The sequence below is a fragment of the Phodopus roborovskii genome, unplaced genomic scaffold (assembly GCF_943737965.1).
Source record: "Phodopus roborovskii unplaced genomic scaffold, PHOROB, whole genome shotgun sequence".
Lineage (NCBI taxonomy): Eukaryota > Metazoa > Chordata > Mammalia > Rodentia > Cricetidae > Phodopus > Phodopus roborovskii.
The window spans coordinates 33,626,868-33,650,533 of NW_026126447.1; the positions used below are offsets into that span (position 1 = coordinate 33,626,868).

General features: G+C 43.1%; 1 protein-coding gene and 1 pseudogene across 1 annotated transcript; one reads left to right on the plus strand and one right to left on the minus strand.

Annotated features, from left to right (window-relative positions):
* Positions 1-7,572: 7,572 nt before the first annotated feature.
* Positions 7,573-8,344, plus strand: LOC127224865 (structure-specific endonuclease subunit SLX1-like; annotated as a pseudogene).
* A 4,199-nt stretch (positions 8,345-12,543) lies between these two features.
* LOC127224821 (PRAME family member 12) lies at positions 12,544-15,247 on the minus strand. Its single transcript, XM_051187982.1, has 3 exons — positions 14,961-15,247; positions 13,983-14,558; positions 12,544-13,111 (listed from the first exon to the last, which is right to left on the minus strand). The coding sequence occupies exons 1-3, from the start codon at positions 15,245-15,247 to the stop codon at positions 12,544-12,546; spliced, it is 1,431 nt and encodes a 476-aa protein (XP_051043939.1).
* Between the last annotated feature and the right edge of the window lie 8,419 nt (positions 15,248-23,666).

Sequence of the window (23,666 nt, forward strand, 5' to 3'; positions counted from 1 at the left end):
GAACTGAATTCCTGATGGCAACAGGGAAGCCCAGACTGGTTTGCACATTACCTGGAATAGCTGGGAAATCCTTGTACTCTCCCTATGCTGGGAATCTTCAAGAAGGTCTTCAGTGATGACTTTGCTCCACCAGACATGAAAAAGTGTGTCACCAAGACCATTCCTCAGTTCCCCCATCTCCATCTCAATTGTGTCCAGAATCTCTATATGAATGACATCTACTCTATAAAAGGCAACTTGAAAGCATTGCTAAGGTAAGATGAGGAGCAGACCATGACAAAACCTTTCTCTGTGCTCTGCAGATAGGGGGCCCTCCATACCAGGTACAAGGGACCCAACAGGGCTGGAGACTCCCTGTGAAGGGGTGGCAGCCTGAGTCTGTCTCTGTGTGGGAAAGGCTGTGTGTGGTGTGTATGTGGGAGGGGGGCAGGTTTGGTAGGGGCTGAGTAGCTTGGGAGTACCTTGTACTGGCTTGTGTGGCAGAGGCTGGTGTGAAGCAGTGTGAAGAGGCATCAAGTGTGCTGCTGATACAGCTGTCCAGAGCTCTATAGAGACACGCCAAGGATGTAACCAGGTCTTGATTGGTTTGTGTGTGCGCTGTAGCCCTGAGGTGACCACCTGTACTGGGAGTGGCAGTGTGCATGTTCTGAAGCAGTCCCACTGTCAAAGCAAAATAAGAAATCAGATGAAGCACCATTAAATTCCTTCTACAGAGCCAGCATGACTGTAATCGCATACCAGATCAAGAGAGAAGAACAAATAATTGAATATCCCTGATGGACATGGATCCACGTCCATCAGTACAGTATTTGCAAACACAATACAGGCATCCATAAAGAAATTATGCACCACAAACATTTATCTCTGAAATGAACAAAAGGTTCAAAGTACACAGGCCACTATATGTAAAATAAATAAATAAATAAATAACCGAGCAAACAAACAAACTGTTTTTGAATTATATTTTTGTGTTTGGTTGGGTTTTTGTTTTGTTTTGTTTTGTTTTTATCAGACAGGATTGCTCCGTAGCTCTGGATCTTCTCCTGCAACTAGCTCTGTTTCCTTTTGCCCTAAATTCATAGAGATCTCCACCTGCCTATACAACAGGATTGCTGTGATTAAAGGCACGTGCCACCACATTCTAGCTAAACTGTTTTCATTTTACTATTTTTGTTGATATTGATTTGTTGTTTCTTTTGTTTTGCATTGTTTTGTTAACCGAATTTTCTTTTCTTTTTTGTTTTGTCTTCTTGAGACTGGGTTTCTCTGTATTGCCTTGGAGGTTACCCTGGAACTTGGTTTGTACTGCAGGCTGGCCTCATAAGCACAGGGATCAGCCTGCCTCTGTCTCCCAAGGGCTGATGTTAAAGGCATGAGTGGTCAACACACAGCTAAGACAACAGCATACATATATACATCCCAAACTGTCTCAGCTTCCTATCTTGCCTCTGCCTCTAGATTTCTGAGTATAACTATAGGCAGGTATAGATACTTGTTTTTGTTTAGTTCCTTTGTTTTTAAAAATTTTTTATCTTGTATGTGCATTGGTGTTTGCATGTACATCTGTGTGAACGTGTCATAAGTACTTGAATGTGAATTACAATCAGATGTAAGCTGCCATGTAGGTTCTGGGAATTGAACCCAGGACCTCTGGAAGAGCAGCCAGTACTCTTGCCCACTGAGCCATCACTCTAGCTCCTTTGGTTTATATAAACAGAAATAGTCTTTTAAAATGGCCACATGCCTTGATAAAAGTCCAGAAAGTTAGGGAGACAGGGAACAGTCTTCAACACAATAAAAGGTCCCGATAAGAAATCCCCAGCCCGTGTCATGTTAAATGGAGAGAAACTTGAAGCAATCCCAGTGAAGTCAGGGAGTAGATGACGATGGCCAGTATCACCACTCCTTTTCAATGCTGTGCTTGAAGCTCTAGCTGGAGCATTAAGGCAAGAGAAGGAAAATAAAGGGAATAGAAAAAGAAGTTAAACTATCCCTATCCAGGTGTTTTCCAAAGATTCATTTCATTTTATTTTGCGAGTGTGAGTGTTTGCCTGTATTCATAAAATGCATGTAATGTCAGAGCAGTTCAGACCACAGGAGCCATTGTCAATGACCTCATTTGCATCCCAGAAATTGGAAGTAAGACTTACTGCTGTAGGCAACCACTTGCTTTGGACCAAGGACTGGTAGGAATGAAGCTGGGACTTAACTGCAAGTCCTATGTACAAAGGTGCTATGCAAGCTGCTAGGGAGAAATGCAACTGAAAGTCTTACCTGGATGTGAAGCCTATGGGCCACTATGACAAGACAAGATATGTCAAGATACACCCAAGGGTGTAACAATGACACTCGTATTTCAGGAGTGACAAACAGACACCTAATGGGACTTGTAGCCTTCTCCATAGGATGGAATTTATGTGTGGTAGTAGAAAGCTAGGCAAATCCCTGAGGCTGGTGAGGTTATGGACCCAATACTAGAGGAGAACCCAATACTGCCCCATTTCCTTTCCAGGATAAGTCCACAGGTTCTCTAAGAACCTAAGCGTGTATCCATAGATAAGTGGAGCTCTAAACCTGTCCATACCAAAAAAAACATTTTTGTTTGTTTGTTTGAAGTAGAGGGTGTCCATAACAGAAATCCATAATGATGAAAAAGGAAAGAAGAAATAGCAATGGGTGCCCATGCCCAATTAATACATCTAGATAACTGACCTACACCTAAGGCTCAGGGAACATGCAGGAAGAGAGAGCAGAGAGACTCCTAGAGCCAGAGGACCATGATGACAATGTGAGGTAGTGTCTTCTATAAATGACAGAGTGCAGAACCCAACACTAACGCCTTTGTCACTGAAACAAGACCTGCACAGTGACAAGGGCAGCAGAACACCTAACTTGGATGGGAAAAATCTCACAAGGCCTCAGCCAAGAATAAAGAAATACAGGGATTAAAGAGTTACCAAAAGGGAGAATCAGGCACCTGGAATGAGCTGACTGATTGCTTACCCACCCAGTGATCTTCCCTAAACTTGGGTACATGAGCAACACTAAAGGAAGGTGGCAGGATGTATTTATAGGTGTGTGTGTGTGTGTGTGTGTGTGTGTGTGTGTGTGTGTGTGTGTGTTTTGTGTGTAATTACTGCAGAAGAAGTCTGGAAATGGAGAATTAATGAGGGCCAAGAGAGTCATTGGAGGAGGGAGAATATGGGATGTAAATGGTATCAGTACCTTTTCTGTAAAATTCTGAACAGTGGTTCTTAAAACAAATGGATAGGCCATCCTTTAGTGGCATAAGCTTTAAGCCCAGAACTCAGGGAACAGAAGCAGGTAGATGTCTGTGAGTTTGAGGCCAGCCTAGTCTAGAGAGCTACTTCCAGGACAGCCTCCAAAGCAATACAAGAAAAAAAAAAAAAAAAAACCCTCTCTCGAAAAATATAATAAAAAATAGGACTGGCCAACAAGATGACTTAGCATGTAATGATTCATGCTAATATGGTGATGTGAGACTGCTTTCCAGGGTACACATAATGGAAGAGGGAAATCCAAGACCAAGAATTTAAGAATTTTATTTGGGTTATTTTCCTTTTTTGCCTTCATTCCTTCCTTTTCTTTTTTTCCTTCATACCTCTTTCCTTTCTTCTTCCTGTCTCTCTGTTTCCTCTTATTTACTGGGTTTTTTTTTTTTTTTTTTTTGGTTGTTTGGTTTTTTTTTTTTTTTTTTCTTTGTTTGTTTGACAGGTTCTTAATATGTAGCTTTCTGAGACCACTCGAACTCACTGAGTAATACAGGCTGGCCTTGAACTCAGAGATTTGCCTGCCTGCCTCTGCCTCTCAATTACTGAGATTAAAGGCTTGGATTAAAGGTGTGCACCAACTTTCTCAGGACCATTTAATTTGTAATTGAATCATTTTTCCTGATTTTCCTCAAGGAGGAAAATCCTTCCTTTCTTAGCTTGAGGGCCCTGGTGCTTTTTACACTGGGGTGAAACCTATTTATAGGCAGGAGTGACATCAAACTCTGGTACTACAGCCCTCTCCCCCTGACTGCAGAGGTGACAGTCATGCACATGTACCCAGCAGATGTCACTTTTAGACTGATTCAAACTTGTGTAGCCCTGGGTAGCCTTAGATTAACAGACATCCATCTGCCTTAATCTCCAGAGTCCAGGGATTAACAGTATGCACAACTCTGTTCAGCTTCTACAGCTAACTAGAATGGCTGGCTCTTAATTGTGATTCTTCAGGCCATCTTGATGAAATCATAAATAATAAATACATCAGCACAGCAAAAACAATTACTGCACCATTAACTAATGGTGTGTGGCCATTGGTCATGGGGCACATGGGGAGGTCAGAGGAAACCTTCTGCAGTCTGATTCCCAGGATTCCAGACATCAACTCAGATCTTCTGGCTAGGAGCAAGTGTCATAGTCATGGAGCCTTCTTGGGGTTGCTGAGCAAGGGATTGTTTCTAAGAGACCATGTGAGGCACTGAGGTTTCCTGTGTATTCTTCAAGAAAAGCACCACTGTTTTCTGTTTGGAATTGGATGTTGTTGTTTACAGTTTCTCACTGTGTGGATCAGGTTGGCCTGAAACCTCAGAAATCCTCCCACCACAGCTTCTGGAGTTCAGAATGACACAGGTGTATTAACACAGTTTACTGTTTTTGTTTGATTTGCATCTCATCTTGCTTTGCTATTGGTTTTCACTTTGAGATAAAGTGTCCATCTTACTCTTGATGATTCTGAAGTCCTGGATCAAGTCATGAAGCCAAGTAAGCTTCTTGCTATGGAGGACTCCAGGTTCCTGACACCTACCTCAGCTCTTTCTCATCTGGAACATATTCACGTGGTTGTTTTTTATTTCTGTTGTTTGGAGACAAAAGCTAATGTTGTAGCCATTGGTTACCCAAAATCTCACTGCATACTCAAATACCCACCCACAATAATACACACACATAGACTAGAACTTTACATACTCAAGTACATACATACAAACATGTGCCTGTAGATGCATATATAAGTCAGTCTATCCACAGATAGAATACTGACTTTTGATTTTAGTGTTTTTGTTGTTTTGTTGTTTTAGTGTTTGTTTCTACTGCTGTAGAAAAAAAAAATCCATCATCTACAGGATTAAGTGGGTGGACCAATCAGCTAGGAGTTGGTTTTTTTTTTTTTTTTTTTTTTTTTTTTTTTTGGTTTTTTCTTTCTTTCTTTCTTTCTTTCTTTCTTTTTTTTTTTTTTTTTTTTTTTTGTAGAGGGTGGGGCTACAGGCAAGGTGTATAAAATGAGGAGAGGAGGCTAGGTAGAACCTCTCAGAGTCCTGTAGCTTGTGGTCACTTCCTAGCTATGCTGAGGAGTCCTGGAGCCTGAAGTCTCTGCTTGGCCCTGCTGGCAATAGGAGTTCTGGACCCCCTGTTGATATCAGGTAAGTCACTCTGCTCCTCCAGGAGACCTACTGAATGCTGGTCTAGCCTTTCACCAACTAAACCACATTTACATATAATGGCTTTAAAATTCATAGGACACAACTTAATAGTTTTTACATGTGGTATTGTTTGGCTTTATTGGGAAATGATTATTACATAGTCATTTACATGTTAGTTTATTTGGCTCTTTTGAGCTTTTAGAGACAGGTAAAAATTGGCAAGGCTTTGTCGGGAATTCTAGGCTCATTATGGAATGGAGTTAGCAGGTATCCTCTAGTAATATATTCCCCTTGTAAAGTGCCAAGAAAATTTAAAATCTATTGTGGTCTATTGTCCTCTAGACCCCACAAAACTACAAGAAAATCGTGGTCTTTGTCCTTGTAACCTCTGTACACTTGGTACACTTGTCACCAATCTCCGGGATAGCTGCACACCCCTCAAAGGGTTTAGGCTCTTTTTATAGAGAAAAGGCACATGCGTGCTGCACAAGGTGATTGATTACAAAGTATGATCTCATGTTTGAGAGATCACCCAGGTTTGACCTGTTCTTCTTCAAAGGAAAAACCACAGAATGACTTGGAAAGTCCCCAGACTGTCCATTGGCCAGGTGTGACTCAGGCAGGACTGGTCCTCTGGAACCATTTGTTCCAGGGTGGGCCTATTTCCTTGTTGTGGGCCAAGACCTGTGAGAAACTTTTTATCTCTCTTTTTTTTTGCAAACCAAAGTCTTTCATACTCTGGCTTTCTCTTGGCTGTACATTTAGAGCCTTCAGGTATTCCACAAAGATTTGATGAGTCAGTAACTAGCCCTGCTTTACAAAATCAGCCTAGCATATAACCATTAGCCACATCACCATAGTAACCTTTCTTGTTCTCATAATTCCTGATCTTTCCACCCATGTCAACGTCCAGTTTTTGTGACTTTCTATATTCTGCTTGTAAGAACTATTTTTCTTCCTGTATCTCCTTGCTCTGCAAACTAAAGTCTTTCAGAAGGAAGAGATGAGTAATCCATATTGGTCATGGATGCTTGAATATTTGTATTTCCAGTAGCACTTGGGAACTGAATCAGGAGAATGTGGGGCTGCTTCTGTTGTTCTAATGAATCTGGTATGGGAACTGACACCAGCCAGTCTGTCAACTCTTTCTGTATGTAAGGATGCTTAGAGCCCAGTGAACTGTAGAACAGTCTTGGTACACTGGAAATATGTATTGCTCTCACTGTTAATAAAAAGCTGATTTTCACTGTTGGTCCAGAGTACAGGTCCAGTACCCCCTCCACTTCCTTGGAACTTCCTGGGTTGGCACTGAGCATACTGGACACACCTATCCATGGGAGACTGCCTTGCCCTCTGCCTGAGATGAGTCTCGGACCAGTACAGGCCAAATCCCCCCACATCCTTCCCTGGGAACTTCCTGGGTTAGCTCTGCATCTTGCTCCCCACTATAACCTTGGCCTGAGTGGTTCAGTCCTGGTACTCTGGTTCATACACTACCCAGAGCCTGCTTTCACCTCACCCTTGGTCCAGCTGGGCCCACTGCTCTGGTTAAGTTTTGGGCCAGAGTGGGGGGGTCCAACAACCCTTCCAACTCCTTGGAACTGAGCATACTGGACTGGCCTATCCACCCAGGACCACTTTGAGCCCGCGCTTACCTGGTCTTTGGGTTCCATCACTCTCCCTCTGCTGGAGAGTTATAGACATCAAACTCCTGACCCACCTACACCCACAGAGAAAGCAGGGTAGAGAGAGAGACTCCAACTGCACCCACTGGAAGAAGCAATGGGAAGATGCCAATACAAGAAAACACCCACCAATAGAAAGGCCAGAATGACACCACCAGAATCTAGGGACTCTACAGCAACTAGACCTGAACACACCAAAGCAGATGAAGCAGAAGAAAACGACTTAAAAAATAACTTCATAAAAATGACAGAGGTCCTCAAGATGATATGAGAAAAATCCCTTAAAGGAATGGAAGAAGGGCGCACCAAGCCGAGCTGCTGGGTTTCCAGGGTTCTGCAAGATCATCCTCGAGTGCTTTTTCCTAAACAAACTTTTTGCAGTCCTGGCTACCCAGCCCTTTCCAGGACCAAGGTCCCAGAAACTACCCCTCATTTCAGACCTCCAACCCAGAAACTCGGATGGGACATACTGCGAGACAGGAGGGCTTCTTTGGTGTCTACCTGCTCTACTGCCCAGCCGTGCTGTGTTTAAAAGGGATTCACTGTCAATCCTGTTCAGCAACACAATGCCAGCACAAAAAAGGTGGCTCCTGGGGGACCAGTGGGAGAGGTCCCAGGGTTATGGTGCTGATCCTGCTCGGTTTTCCCTCTGTGGCCACCCTTTGTTTTGAATGGGCCTGGCAGTATCCTTAAGCCTCACACTGCTGCCTGACTCACATGGGGCCGGCGCCTGTGCAAGAAGGCTTCCTTTGCCTTCCACCTGCGCGTGTTGGCACACATGCTCCCTCCCAGCTCCTTTGTAAGTGCGCCACTCTCTAACACTGTGCTGTCTGAGACCTGACTTCACCAAGAACTTTCTCTAGCACCATCACCACAAATGCCCATTGCCATTGGGCTTGGTCCTGAAGCAACTCACTGCAAGTGAGACTGACAGCAAGCGCCAGCAGGATCTAGGTTCCAAGGCCAGCTGCATATTGTGTGCTCATAAGCTGCAGGATGAAGAGGGCCCCCTGTGCTGTCCCCACCCTGGTTGTCCTCTAAAAGCCCACATTATCTGCCTGGCAGAAGAGTTCCTGCAGGAAGAGCCTGAGCAGCTTCTGCCACTAGAAGCCCACTGTCCTAGCTGTAAGAAGCCTCAGCTTTGGGGAAGTCTGATCAAGCTGTGTCATGTGGACGCTGAGGAGGAAGAGGATTAGAAAAGGAACACTGGACAGACTTGCTGAAGACATGACCTTAGGCGTCCCCAACTGAACCCTGTTCCTTTTCTGCCCATCTCAAAGCACAATTTTAAAAAAGCTGAGTTAAGGGCTAGAGAGATGGCTCAACAGTTAAGAGCACTGGCTGCTCTTCCAGAGATACTGAGGTCAATTCTCAACAACCACATGGTAAACAACAACAATGTATAATGAGATCTGGTGCCCTCTTCTGGCCTATAGGCAGAACACTGTATACATAGTAAATAAATAAATCTTGAAGAAGAAGGAGGAGGAGGAGGAGGAAAAAAAGGAAATGAAAGAAAAACAAAATTTTGGAATAAATAAAGGAAAAGACCAAGCAAAAATACAAGAAATGAACAAATCTCTTAAAGAAAGTAAGGAAAGCCAAGAAAAAACAATCAAACAGATGAAGGAAACAATCCAAACAGTTCCAAGACCTGAAAACTGAAATAGAGACAATAAAGAAAACACAAACTAAGGGAATGCTGGAATAAAAAAAAAACTGGGTAAATGATCAGGAACTACAGATGCAAGCATAACCAACAGAATACAAGAGATTGAAGACAGAATCTTAGGCACTGAAGATAAACTAGAAGAAATAGATTCATAGACCAAAGAAATTGTTAAGTTCAACAAATCCTTAACACAAAACATCCAGGAAATGTGGGGCACCGTGAAAAGACCAAACCTAAGAATAATAGACATAGAAGAAGGCAAAGAAGCCCAGCTCAAAAGTGCAGAAAAAAATATTCAACAAAATCATTGAAGAAAACTGTCCCAATCTGAAGAAGGACATGCAGTCCTCTCACCTCACCACATAATAATCAAACACCTAACATACAGAATAAAGAAAGAATATTAAGATCATCGAAGGAAAAAGGCCAGGTAATATATAAAGGCAGACTTATCAAAAGTATACCTGATTTCTCCATGGAAACTCTGAAGGCCTGAAGGCCTGGTTAGATTTTACAAATACTAAGAGTCCATGGATGCCATCTCAGGCTACTATACCCTGAAAAAGTTTCAATCACTGTATATGTAGAAAATAAGGTATGCAATGACAAAGCCAGATTTTCACAATACATATCCATAAATCCAGCCCCACAGAAAGTTTGGAAGGAAAACTCCAACCCAAGGAAGTTAACGACACTCACAAAGACATAGGCAATAGATAATCCTGCTTTACCAGAATCCAAAAGAAAAATCAAGGAAAATATACTCACACCACCACCATCAACAACAAATCTGAAACAAACAAAAAATGAACAATTAATGGTCCTTACTTTCCTTCAATATTAATGGTCTTAATATACCAATAAAAAGACACGGGCTAACAGAACAGATACAAAGACAGAATCCATTCTTCTGCTGCTACAAGAAACACATCTAAGCTTCAAAGACAGATACCACCTCAGGGTAAAGTGTTGAGAAAAGAGCTTCCAATCAAATGGACCCAAGAAGCAAGCAGGTGTAGCTATCCTAATATCTAACAAGTTAGACTTCAAACCAAAATTAATCAAAAGAGATGAAGAAGGTCATTTCATATTCACCACAGGAGAAATCCATCAGTACCAACTCTCAATTCTGAACACTTTTGCCCCAAATACAAAAGTACCCCATTCATAAAAGAAACATTACTAAAACTCAAAATTCACATAAAGATTCACACACTCATAATGGGAGACTTCAACACCACATTCACACCACTAGACAGGACCTACAGACTGAAACTTAACAAAAAAACAAAAGAACTAACAGAAGTTATGTCACAATTGGGTATAACAGATATCTATAGAACATTCCACCCAAACACAAAAGAATATACCTTCTTCTCAGCTGCACATGGAACCTTCTTTAAAATCGACCACATACTAGGCAACAAAACAAACCTCAACACATACAAAAAAAAAAAAAAAATAGCCCCCGTATCTTATCAGACCACCATACTTTAAATTGGAATTCAACAACAACATAAATTGCAGAAACCCTACAAACTTACTGAACAATGTATAATTGCACCATTCCTGGGTCAAGGAAGAATTAAGAAAAAAATTAAAGATTTCCTAGAAGTAATTGAGAAAGCAGTGTTATGAGGGAAGCTCATTGCACTAAGTGACCATATGAAGAAAACAGAGGATAGTCACATTAGAGAATTAACAGCACAACTGAAAGCCTTAGAAAAAAAGAAGAAAATTCACCCTAGAGGAGTAGAAGCCAGGAAATAATTGGTTTGAGGACATAAATCAATAAAGTAGAAACTAGGAAAATAATACAAAGAACCAATGTAACAAAGAGTTGGTTCTTTGAGAAAATCAACAAGATAGACAAGACTTTATCCAAACTAAACTAAAAGCAGAGATAGAACTTGCAAGTCATCAAAATCAGAGAAGAGGTGGGACATAACTATGGACACTGAAGAAATCCAGAGAATTTTCAGGTCATACTTTGAAAACCTGTACACCATAAAATTCGAAATTCAAGGAAATGGACAAATTTCGGGATAGCTTTCACTTAACAAAATTAAATCAAGAACAGATAAACAATTGTGGATTTTAAAAAAGTTTTTAAAAGATTTATTATTTTTTATGCGTACACAGTTCTGTGTACATGCATCCCAGATTGTCAGAAGAAGGCACCCAATATTATCACAGATGGTTGTTAGACAAGTGATTACTGGGTATTGTACTCAGGGCTTTGGAAGAGCAGCTAGTACTCTTAACCACTGAGCCATCTCTACAGGCCCCTCTTAATCTAGGGTCTGAGATTCACAGAATGAGAAGACAGGGACACCAAGGCCTTGGTTATGAGGTGGGTAAACACACAGTGCTTCTTTGTACTTTTTTTTTTTTTTTTTTTTTTTTTTTTTTTGGTAACAGGTTTCTCGGTAATGATGCTTTGGAGACTGTCCCGGAAATAGCTCTGTAGACCAGGCTATCCTCCCACTCAAAGAGATCTGCCTGCCTCTGCCTCCTGAGTATTGGGATTACAGGTGTGTGCCACCAAAGCTTGACCCATTTACTACCTAAAATAAGATATTCAACACACGCAGGGATACACAGAGAACATCTGGCTATACAAAAGTCACAGTAATATATGAATAATAACATTGATATAAGAAAACAGAATCTAGAAAAATGCATTCTAATGTTAAAGGTAACTCCCTCCTCAGGCAGTCAGACTCAGAAGATCTTGTGTAATTTTAAATTTTTAATTTTTTTTTGACACAGGATTTTTCCATGTAGTCCTGGCTATCCCAGAACTCAAGGTCATAGAAATCAATGTGTAACTGCCTCCCTACTGCTGGCACATGGCACCCCAGGGATGGTTCTGTCCAAAGTGGGATAATCAAGTGTCCTTCAGAGTTAATAGAGTGTGTGAAGTTAGCAGGCATCACAATGACATGTGAGAAAGGAGGACTGGTTTTATTGATAAAGACCAATGAAAATACAGAGTCCTAAAAATTATCTTATTGCTAACTGATACAATGAAATAGCTGGCTTGGCTACTCTCTCGGCAAATAAAGACAGAGCTCACAACCAAAGAGTTAACAACCAGGTCTCAGGTCAATCAGGTCTCTAGAAAGGGCTGTGGCTTCAGTCATCTTAAAGGTGGGCCCAGCTCCTCCTGTGTGACTACCCTGGGATGCAATCACCTGTGTTTCTCCAAAACTATCTTCAAAGGAGATCAGGTGTACACTGCTGTGTTCAGTTTCACACTTCTGTACAAACAATCCAGCGAGCAGTCATCCCATGGGAAGTTTTCTGGGGAAGCCAATGACATAAATGACTTCAGTTCATTCTGATGTTGGCAAGCCTTGGACCATAATGTCCTTGATGGTACTTCCTGTGGTTGGTCACAGAACCTTGACTGTGACCTAAAGCTGAGATTAATGCCTGAGGACTCAATGGAAGAACATCCAGGTTCCTAGTCTGACCATATGTTTACAGCTGTCCCATACCGGCAAGACGGTGGTGATCCTGTTCTGACAGAGGCACAGTCAGAAATGTGAAATTGCCTTTCTGATTCCACCAGTCAGCTATCACCATGATCTCGTTACACATCAAATCAAGTCGGTCCCTGCAGTGTGGATCCCCTGACCACTCTTGTTTCCAGTATATCACACGGTATCTGAAACAGAGTGTTCTGGAACCCCACGATCAGATCCAACACCTAGACTTTCATTTCTCTGTATGCAGAAGCAATCTTTTCCTATCTACTGCCCACAGTCACAAAGTCTGGTCTCCATGTCATAAACAGAGCGCTTACAGCATTGAAGGCAGGTGCCTGTAGCAAAGACTATTTTCTTGGGCTGCCTTTTGGCAAAGAGTATATCCAGGAGCTCAAGACAGAGTTGGGTAAATTGCTCCACTAGGACACGACCCAGGGGGTCATAGCACTCCAGAGAGGCTGGGTAGAACTCTGCAGTCAAGTTGCTTAAACCGGCCATGCTTTGCACAAGCTTCTTCAGTACAGCAGTGGAGAGGTCGTTGTCATAGAAATTCACGGTGGTCAGCTGTGAGCACCGGCTCAGGGCAGGCAAGAGGGCACTGAGGTCAGAGTCCTCCATCACGCAGTTCACTAACTCCAGGTTCTGCAAAGTGTCTGCCACATTCTCAAGGACAACTCGGAGATGTGGGACACAGAACCTGGACAACACTACACCACTGAGTTTCAGGTGTTTCAATTGACAGAGCGCCTGACACTGTGACAAGTGTTTGAAGCCTGACTGGGGGAGCGGGCAGAGAGAGATAGACAAGAACTTCAGTGGGGTCTTCAGGCATCTAGGGAAAGAAAAGGAAATTAGTGCAAAGTGCTAGAAGGCACTAAAAAGGCTGACACTGAGACACAGGGGCCCACATATGCTAAGTCAGTCTAGCCTTATACTGAAGGTCAGCCCTTGGGAAACAATCTGTTTGTCCCAGTTCATACAGTTGCCTCCCGGGGCATATACATAAGGTTGGATGGTCTCAGACCACACATTCCCAGCCAGCTCCTTGACCAACCTTGACCATCACAGAAAGGTTCTGGCAGCATGTTGTCACGTGTCCTGCACAGCTCATTGATGTCCTCTTATCAGTCACTGCCTCCATCCCTCATTTCAGTGTCCCACCCTTGAAACTGATGGTCCCTCTTCCCAGCATCAACCATTTTCCATCTACTAATTCCAAAGCTGTGCTCATATAGTCCTCCTCTGCAGAGAGACTTAGAGGCTGAGAGAGGGCTCCAGCAGGAGGATAAGGTGGCCCCTGCTGGGAGATATCTGAGTACAGAGCTCCTTAGGACCCTGTGCAGCTGTGGGCACATCCCAGTTCGAGGCCTCCTACTCTGTCCTGTTTCCTTCCCATTGGCATAGCCAGGATCTCAAGCAGGACTATCCAGAGCCCACTACCATGTCTGACCCACCCAAAGGAGCTGCTTTCAAGCCAGCTCTCTAACCATCTCCTGCCCCAGCACAGACTCTGCTAAATGAATGGTCATTGAACTACGTGACCTCATTTAAGAAGGACACAAGTCCACACTTAGCTACTGTGATGATTCCATCACAGTTAAATCCACAGTGGCTGGAACACCTCAGGGCCCGGCCCACTAATGCTTGAAGTAAAGGGAAAAGTTTTGCTGTCACAGTAGAAACAGCTCTCCATCATTCCTTACCCGAACAGCTGTTGCATGTGGTCAGGCTGAAGGTGGATGCCATCCATGGAGAAATGCTCCAGAGAATTGAGTTTGGAGAACTGAGAGAAAACTTGCAGAGTACACGTCTCCTCTGTATCTGCCAACATATTTAGGACCCTGTCTGTGTTCAAGAAGATGTGAGTTAGACGGAATTTGCAAAGTTTTGTCATATAGCCAAGGCTAGGTGCAATGTGAGCCAGGAAGGTCAGAATGTGGTTGGTGAATAACTCCAGTTCCTCTATATCCTCAGGTGGGAAAATTTCCAAGATCTCCTTGATAATCTCCACAGGGAAGGCACAGATCTTCATCTTCATGCAGCACAGCTGCACAGAGTCTTTCCTCTGCTGGGCCCACTGCAGCAAGCACGTCTGGTGCTCTGTCAGGTGGAACCTGAGGCTAAGGTCAGTGACCACCTTCAAATCCCGCCTCAGTTTATTTCCTCCTTGCTCCTCACTTTCAGTCTCTGTTGAGCAGAACCAGTCCTCTCTGCTGGCCCATACATCCCAGAAATCCTGGTTCACATTCCTCAAGTCAAGTACTCGAAGCTTCCACCCTCTGTGAGGAGAAAGTTGGAATTTTAGAAAATAAACCTGGAACTGCCTCAGAGACAGCCTCTGTCCAACCTCTCTACCTTTACTTCCAGCACAGCCCCTCTCACCTGGCAGGCGAGAACTCTGCCTGAACTTCATCTGGAGACCTTTCCTTCAATTACTCTAGACTGGTATCTGTAGGAGAGCCAGGGAAAGCTCATCCCACTATGGCTTCCTTTTCTCTGAGCTCTCTTCCACTCCTGACTGTCATCATATGAACCCTCAACATGAATAGAAGTTCTACAGACCTCCAAGGGGGTGACACCAGAAGCCTCTGTCCACTTTGACCACATTCTCCATGACCTCACATGCATCTCATCTATATAGCCCAGCCACTCCCCTTCTAGTCTTCTTGGGCCTTGCTTACCTGGGTCGATCCTTCTGTGCCTGAAGAATATCTACACCATCCAGAACAGCTTGCAACATATCCACATTGGCTGTCTTCATCAGAGCCCCCACCGGGAGGTAGGAAAAGGGCCAGGCTGCCACCATTGCCTTCAGTAGCTCCATGCATCTACCGGTGATGGCCTTCTTGAACACTGGTGGGAAGAGGTTAATGGGCAGGTACTCCAGAGTAGAGATGGTTGAGGTCTGGTTGCACAGCAGGTTCTCTACTGCCAGCTGCTGGAGTGTGGGTGGGTTGTAGATGCTCATCCTGGTAGATCTTCCGTCAGAAAGAACCTGGTGAAGCATTTAGGAGACATGATTTTCAGCTAATGTTTTGTGAATTCTCACTTTTCACACAAGGCAGGAATCAGAGGGTCAGACTTATTGTTCTGGCAATAAGGGAGAACTCAGTGTGCTTTAGTGTATATCATCGGCTGGTATCAAAGCCCAACTTCCATTACTCTCTGCATAGGAGTCTCTTACAGCCCCCACTCAGCACACATTCATCACTATCCCACCAGATACCTACCCCTGCTCTTCTATTTTGAAGTAAGCACAAGCATTCAGACAGACTAGACTCTTTTTTTCTTATTTTAAATATGCATCCTATTTCCCTGTTGCTTCTTCCTTACCCTCCTCCCTCCCATGCTCCCCCAACACCCACAAGCACCACCACACTCCCATCCCATCCCTCCCAACTCCATAGAGAGGGTGATGCCTTCCTGGAGGGGTCATTTAAATCTGTCAGGTCTTTTGGAGTAGGGACTAGGCCCTCCCTCCTGCCACTAGGTTAAGGGAGTATCTCTCCATGGGGAATGTATTCCCAAAGTCCCTTTGTGCACCAGGGATACATCCTGGTTTCACTGTCCCAGGTCCCTTAGACTGCCCTGGCTTTCTAACTGAGACCCATGTTCAGGGTTTCTGAGTTGGTCCAGTGCTGGTTTCCTGGCTATCAGTCTGGGGGGGCCCATTAGCTCCTCCTTGTTCACCTGATCAGACTCTTGTTACAGGAAAAGACCCTTACCTTCTTTCCAGGTGCAAAAGAAAATAAGTTGGTGACGTCACACACCCACCCCACCCTTGTTATGCTTTCACCAATCTGATCCCTCCTGGGAAGGAGTGAGGAGAATCTTGTGGAGGTGCTGGGTTTATTATACTCATTCTGTGAATGTGGTAGAAGGTCTTTAAATCCATGTCCATCTGACCATCTAATCAAACAATGTCTGAAATGCAAGACCTGGTCTTGCATTTCCAACAAAACTAGCCAGCCATGATATCGAATGAGAGCTCCCGTAAAATGGAGATCTGAGGCCTGGCTGTGTTTGCTCACACCTTTAATCCCAGCACTTGGGAGGCAGAGGCAGGAGGATCTCTGTGAACTTGAGATCAACCTGGTCTACAGAATGAGTTCCAGGATGGTCTCAAAAGCTACAGAGAAATCCTGTCTCAAAGAAAAAAATAATTATGATCTTAGATGAGAAGCCAAGTGTACAGATGTTACAAGGACAAAGACCACGATTTTCTTGTAGTTTTGTGTGGTCTAGAGCACAATAGACCACAATAGATTTTAAATTTTCTTGGCACATTACAAGGGGAATATATTACTAGAGGATACATGCTAACTCCATTCCATAATGAGCCTAGAATTCCGGACAAAGCCTTGCCAATTATTACCTGTCTCTAAAAGCTCAAAAGAGCCAAATAAACTAACATGTAAATGACTATGTAATAATCATTTCCCAATAAAGCCAAACAACACCACATGTAAAAACTATTAAGTTGTGTCCTATGAATTTTAAAGCCATTATCTGTAAATGTGGTTTAGTTGGTGAAAGGCTAGACCAGCGTTCAGTCAGTAGGTCTCCTGAAGGAGCAGAGTGACTTACCTGATATCAACAGGGGGTCCAGAATCCTATTGCCAGCAGGGCCAAGCAGAGACTTCAGGCTCCAGGACTCCTCAGCATAGCTAGGAAGTGACTACAAGCTACAGGACTCTGAGTGGTTCTACCTGGCCTCCTCTCCTCATTTTATACACCTTGCCTGTAGCCCCACCCTCTACAAAAAAAAAAAAAAAAAAAAAAAAAAAAAAAAAAGAAAGAAAGAAAGAAAGAAAAAAAAAAAAAAACCAACTCCTAGCTGATTGGTCCACCCACTTAATCCTGTAGATGACAGATTTTTTTTTTTTTTTTTCTACAGCAGATTGATTACATCTGACCTATCTGGTAACAACAAAAACACTAAAATCTAAAGTCAGTATTCTATCTGTGGATAGACTGACTTATATATGCATCTACAGGCACATGTTTGTATGTATGTACTTTAGTATGTAAAGTTCTAGTCTATGTGTGTGTATTATTGTGGGTGGGTATTTGAGTATGCAGTGAGATTTTGGGTAACCAATGGCTACAACATTAGCTTTTGTCTCCAAACAACAAAAATAAAAAACAACCACATGAATGTGTTCCAGATGAGAAAGAGCTGAGGTAGGTGTCAGGAACCTGGAGTCCTCCATAGCAAGAAGCTTACTTGGCTTCATGACTTGATCCAGGACTTCAGAATCATCAAGAGTAAGATGGACACTTTATCTCAAAGTGAAAACCAATAGCAAAGCAAGATGAGATGCAAATCAAACAAAAACAGTAAACTGTGTTAATACACCTGTGTCATTCTGCACTCCAGAAGCTGTGGTGGCAGGATTTCTGTGGTTTCAGGCCAACCTGATCCACACAGTGAGAAACTGTAAACAACAACATCCAATTCCAAACAGAAAACAGTGGTGCTTTTCTTGAAGAATACATAGGAAACCTCAGTGCCTCACATGGTCTCTTAGAAACAATCCCTTGCTCAGCAACCCCAAGAAGGCTCCATGACTAAGGCACTTGCTCCTAGCCTGAAGATCTGAGTTGATGTCTGGAATCCTGGGTATCAGACTGCAGAAGGTTTCCTCTGACCTCCCCATGTGCCCCATGACCAATGGCCACACACCATTAGTTAATTGCAGTAATTGTTTTTGCTGTGCTGATGTATTTATTATTTATGATTTCATCAAGATGGCCTGAAGAATCACAATTCAGAGCCAGCCATTCTAGTTAGCTGTAGAAGCTTAACAGAGTTGTGCATACCGTTAATCCCTGGACTCTGGAGATTAAGGCAGATGGATGTCTGTTAATCCAAGGCTACCCAGGGCTACACAAGTTTGAATCAGTCTAAAAGTGACATCTGCTGGGCACATGTGCATGACTGTCACCTCTGCAGTCAGGGGGAGAGGGCTGTAGTACCAGAGTTTGATGTCACTCCTGCCTATAAATAGGTTTCACCCCAGTGTAAAAAGCACCAGGGCCCTCAAGCTAAGAAAGGAAGGAAGGAAGGAAGGAAGGAAGGATGGAAGGAAGGAAGGAAGGAAGGAACGAAGGAAGGAAGGAAGGAATAAATGCTAAGAAGGAGCAAGTGTTACATCAAGGCTCCTTGAGGAAAATCAGGAAAAATGATTCAATTACAAATTAAATGGTCCTGAGAAAGTTGGTGCACACCTTTAATCCAAGCCTTTAATCTCAGTAATTGAGAGGCAGAGTCAGCCAAATGTCTGAGTTCAAGGCCAGCCTGTAGTACTCTGTGTGTTCCAGCGGTCTCAAAAAGCTACATATTAAGAACCTGTCAAACAAAAAAGAAAAAAAAAAAAAACCCAGTAAATAAGAGGAAACAGAGAGACAGGAAGAAGGAAGGAAAGAGGTATGAAGGAAAAAAAGAAAAGGAAGGAATGAAGGCAAAAAAGGAAAATAACCCAAAAAAAATTCTTAAATTCTTGGTCTTGGATTTCCCTCTTCCATTAAGTTTACCCTGGAAAGCAGTCTCACATCACCATATTAGCATGAATCATTACATGCTGAGTCATCTTGTTGGCCAGTCCTATTTTTTTATTATATTTTTCGAGAGAGGGTTTTTTTTTTTTTTTTTCTTGTATTGCTTTGGAGGCTGTCCTGGAAGTAGCTCTCTAGACTAGGCTGGCCTCAAACTCACAGACATCCACCTGATTCTGCTCCCTGAGTGCTGGGCTTAAAGCTTATGCCACCAAAGGATGGCCTATCCATTTGTTTTAAGAACCACTGTTCAGAAAAGTTACTGATGCCATTTACATCCCATATTCTCCCTCCTCCAATGACTCTCTTGGCGCTCATTAATCTCCGTTTTCAGACTTCTTCTGCAGTAATTACACACAACACACAAACACACACACACACCTATAAATACATCCTGCCACCTTCCTTTAGTGTTGCTCATGTACCCAAGTTTAGGGAAGATCACTGGGTGGGTAAGCAATCAGTCAGCTCATTCCAGGTGCCTGATTCTCCCTTTTGGTAACTCTTTAATCCCTGTATTTCTTTATTCTTGGCTGAGGCCTTGTGAGATTTTTCCCATCCAAGTTAGGTGTTCTGCTGCTCTTGTCACTGTGCAGGTCTTATTTCAGTGACCAAGGCGTTAGTGTTGGGTTCTGCTCTCTGTCATTTATAGAAGACACTACCTCACATTGTCATTATGGTCCTCTGGCTCTAGGAGTCTCTCTGCTCTCTCTTCCTGCATGTTCCCTGAGCCTTAGGTGTAGGTCAGTTATCTAGATGTATTAATTGGGCATGGGCACCCATTGCTATTTCTTCTTTCCTTTTTCATCATTATGGATTTCTGTTATGGACACCCTCTACTTCAAACAAACAAACAAAAATGTTTTTTTGGTATGGACAGGTTTAGAGCTCCACTTATCTATGGATACACGCTTAGGTTCTTAGAGAACCTGTGGACTTATCCTGGAAAGGAAATGGGGCAGTATTGGGTTCTCCTCTAGTATTGGGTCCATAACCTCACCAGCCTCAGGGATTTGCCTAGCTTTCTACTACCACACATAAATTCCATCCTATGGAGAAGGCTACAAGTCCCATTAGGTGTCTGTTTGTCACTCCTGAAATACGAGTGTCATTGTTACACCATGGGTATATCTTGACATATCTTGCCTTATCATAGTGGCCCATAGGCTTCACATCCTTTCAATTGCATTTCTCCCTAGCAGCTTGCATAGCACCTTTGTACATAGGACTTGCAGTTAAGTCCCAGCTTCATTCCTACCAGTCCTTGGTCCAAAGCACGTGGTTGCTTACAGCAGTAAGTCTTACTTCCAATTTCTGGGATGCAAATGTGGTCATTGGCAATGGCTCCTGTGGTCTGAACTGCTCTGACATTACATGCATTTTATGAATACAGGCAAACACTCACACTCGCAAAATAAAATGAAATGAATCTTTGGAAAACACCTGGATAGGGATAGTTTAACTTCTTTTTCTATTCCCTTTATTTTCCTTCTCTTGCCTTAATGCTCCAGCTAGAGCTTCAAGCACAGCATTGAAAAGGAGTGGTGATACTGGCCATCGTCATCTACTCCCTGACTTCACTGGGATTGCTTCAAGTTTCTCTCCATTTAACATGACACGGGCTGGGGATTTCTTATCGGGACCTTTTATTGTGTTGAAGACTGTTCCCTGTCTCCCTAACTTTCTAGACTTTTATCAAGGCATGTGGCCATTTTAAAAGACTATTTCTGTGTATATAAACCAAAGGGGCTAGAGTGATGGCTCAGTGGGCAAGAGTACTGGCTGCTCTTCCAGAGGTCCTGGGTTCAATTCCCAGAACCTACATGGCAGCTTACATCTGATTGTAATTCACATTCAAGTACTTATGACACGTTCACACAGATGTACATGCAAACACCAATGCACATACAAGATAAAAAAATTTTTAAAAACAAAGGAACTAAACAAAAACAAGTATCTATACCTGCCTATAGTTATACTCAGAAATCTAGAGGCAGAGGCAAGATAGGAAGCTGAGACAGTTTGGGATGTATATATGTATGCTGTTGTCTTAGCTGTGTGTTGACCACTCATGCCTTTAACATCAGCCCTTGGGAGACAGAGGCAGGCTGATCCCTGTGCTTATGAGGCCAGCCTGCAGTACAAACCAAGTTCCAGGGTAACCTCCAAGGCAATACAGAGAAACCCAGTCTCAAGAAAACAAAACAAAAAAGAAAAGAAAATTCGGTTAACAAAACAATGCAAAACAAAAGAAACAACAAATCAATATCAACAAAAATAGTAAAATGAAAACAGTTTAGCTAGAATGTGGTGCCACGTGCCTTTAATCACAGCAATCCTGTTGTATAGGCAGGTGGAGATCTCTATGAATTTAGGGCAAAAGGAAACAGAGCTAGTTGCAGGAGAAGATCCAGAGCTACGGAGCAATCCTGTCTGATAAAAACAAAACAAAACAAAACAAAAACCCAACCAAACACAAAAATATAATTCAGAAACAGTTTGTTTGTTTGCTCGGTTATTTATTTATTTATTTATTTATTTATTTATTTATTTATTTAACATATAGTGGCACGTGTACTTTGAACCTTTTCTTCATTTCAGAGATAAATGTTTATGGTGCATAATTTCTTTATGGATGCCTGTATTGTGTTTGCAAATACTGTACTGATGGACGTGGATCCATGTCCATCAGGGATATTCAATTATTTGTTCTTCTCTCTTGACCTGGTATGCGATTACAGTCATGCTGGCTCTGTAGAAGGAATTTAATGGTGCTTCATCTGATTTCTTATTTTGCTTTGACAGTGGGACTGCTTCAGAACATGCACACTGCCACTCCCAGTACAGGTGGTCACCTCAGGGCTACAGCGCACACACAAACCAATCAAGACCTGGTTACATCCTTGGCGTGTCTCTATAGAGCTCTGGACAGCTGTATCAGCAGCACACTTGATGCCTCTTCACACTGCTTCACACCAGCCTCTGCCACACAAGCCAGTACAAGGTACTCCCCAGCTACTCAGCCCCTACCAAACCTGCCCCCCTCCCACATACACACCACACACAGCCTTTCCCACACAGAGACAGACTCAGGCTGCCACCCCTTCACAGGGAGTCTCCAGCCCTGTTGGGTCCCTTGTACCTGGTATGGAGGGCCCCCTATCTGTAGAGCACAGAGAAAGGTTTTGTCATGGTCTGGACAGCTGCTCCCCATCTTACCTTAGCAATGTTTTCAAGTTGCCTTTTATAGAGTAGATGTCATTCATATAGAGATTCTGGACACAATTGAGATGGAGATGGGGGAACTGAGGAATGGTCTTGGTGACACACTTTTTCATGTCTGGTGGAGCAAAGTCACCACTGAAGACCTTCTTGAAGATTCCCAGCATAGGGAGAGTACAAGGATTTCCCAGCTATTCCAGGTAATGTGCAAACCAGTCTGGGCTTCCCTGTTGCCACCAGGAATTCAGTTCCAATTCCTGGACACAGTCTTTGCCTAAAATTTTCAGAGACTGTGCCTACCTGGAACTTGTTGTGTAGCCTGAGCAGACTTGGAATCCTCAGTAATCATCCTACCCCAATATCTGGCTGTGAAATCAAAGTAAAGAGAAGCCATTCTGACAATGCCTTCCTTCTTCCTTACTGCTAGCCTTCTCTTACATTTGTTCATGTGGCTGCTGGTTGCCTGAAGTTGTCAACCTCAGCTGAGTAATGCAGACTTGCTACCTTAGGAAGGTTTCCAGAGTGCCAGATGACTGCAATTCAGAATCTCACAGCAGGAGCACTGTGGGCCCATCAGAGATGGCAGAAGCAAAATAATGACAAAACAGCCTTGAACTCCAGACCTTCTTTCCTCCATTTCCTGGGTGATGAGACTCCATTCCACTGTGTCTGTGTGTCCTGGTTTTCAGAACTCCCTAATTCTGACTGGCAACCTTCAGGCACATAACAGCCTCCAAGAGAGGGACAAAAGTCCTTGTCCTGTTCTAAAAAAAATTGATATCCCTTAAGAACAATAATATAGCCAGAAGATGGTAGTGCATCCCTTTAATCCCAGCACTCAGGAGGCAGAGGCAGGAGTTCCCTGTGAGTTTGAGTTCAGCCTGGTATATAAGAGCTTGTTACAGGACAAGCTACAAAATAAATAAATAAATAAATAAATAAATAAATAAAAAAAGAAAACTCCCTCCCATGAAAGACCTTCTAATATGAACTGTCCTTAGTGTGCTAATGAGTCCCTAAACCTAGTCCTTGTACCTTACTTCCCTGGATAAGCAGATAACAACGGGGAATTTTAGAAACATTTCACCTCTTATTGCTGTGTTATGAACCATTTTGTTGGCAGAGCTTGACACAATTCTAAAGTGACCTGGCTGCAATCTTGGTACCCTAAGTTTATTCCTGGGGACCCACAGAGTAGAAGGGGAGGGCTGACTCCCAAACTTCTCCTCTGACCTCCTCATGTAGGCCAAGCTGGAATGTTGTGGTGTGCCCAGGGAGCAGTGGAACAATCTTGGTACACTGGAAATACGTATTGCTCTCATTGGTAACAAAATGCTGATTGGCTGCTAGACTGTATTTAGGGGGCAGAGAGAATTCTGGGAAGAATGAGGATAAAGTCAAAGGAGTTGCCAGACAGACAGAAAAGAGACAGGACATGAAAGGGAGGCAAATGCCATAGCCTTGGAGCAACACATAGATGAATAGGAATGGGTTAATTTAAGTTGTAATCGTCACTTAGTGTGCTGGAAAGATGGCTCAGCAGTTAAAGAACACTAACTGCTCACCCAGATTACCTGGGCTCAATTCTCAGCACCCACATGGGAGCT

What these genes read in the sequence shown, in the direction of transcription:
- LOC127224821 (XM_051187982.1), bottom strand. Translation starts at nt 15,247, where the DNA reads ATGAGCATCTACAACCCACCCACACTCCAGCAGCTGGCAGTAGAGAAC. An exon ending in GCACAGAAGGATCGACCCAG is followed by an intron (nt 14,559 to 14,960) that starts GTAAGCAAGGCC and finishes TTCTCCTCACAG; the next exon opens with AGGGTGGAAGCTTCGAGTAC. An exon ending in CACATGCAACAGCTGTTCGG is followed by an intron (nt 13,112 to 13,982) that starts GTAAGGAATGAT and finishes TTCTTTCCCTAG; the next exon opens with ATGCCTGAAGACCCCACTGA.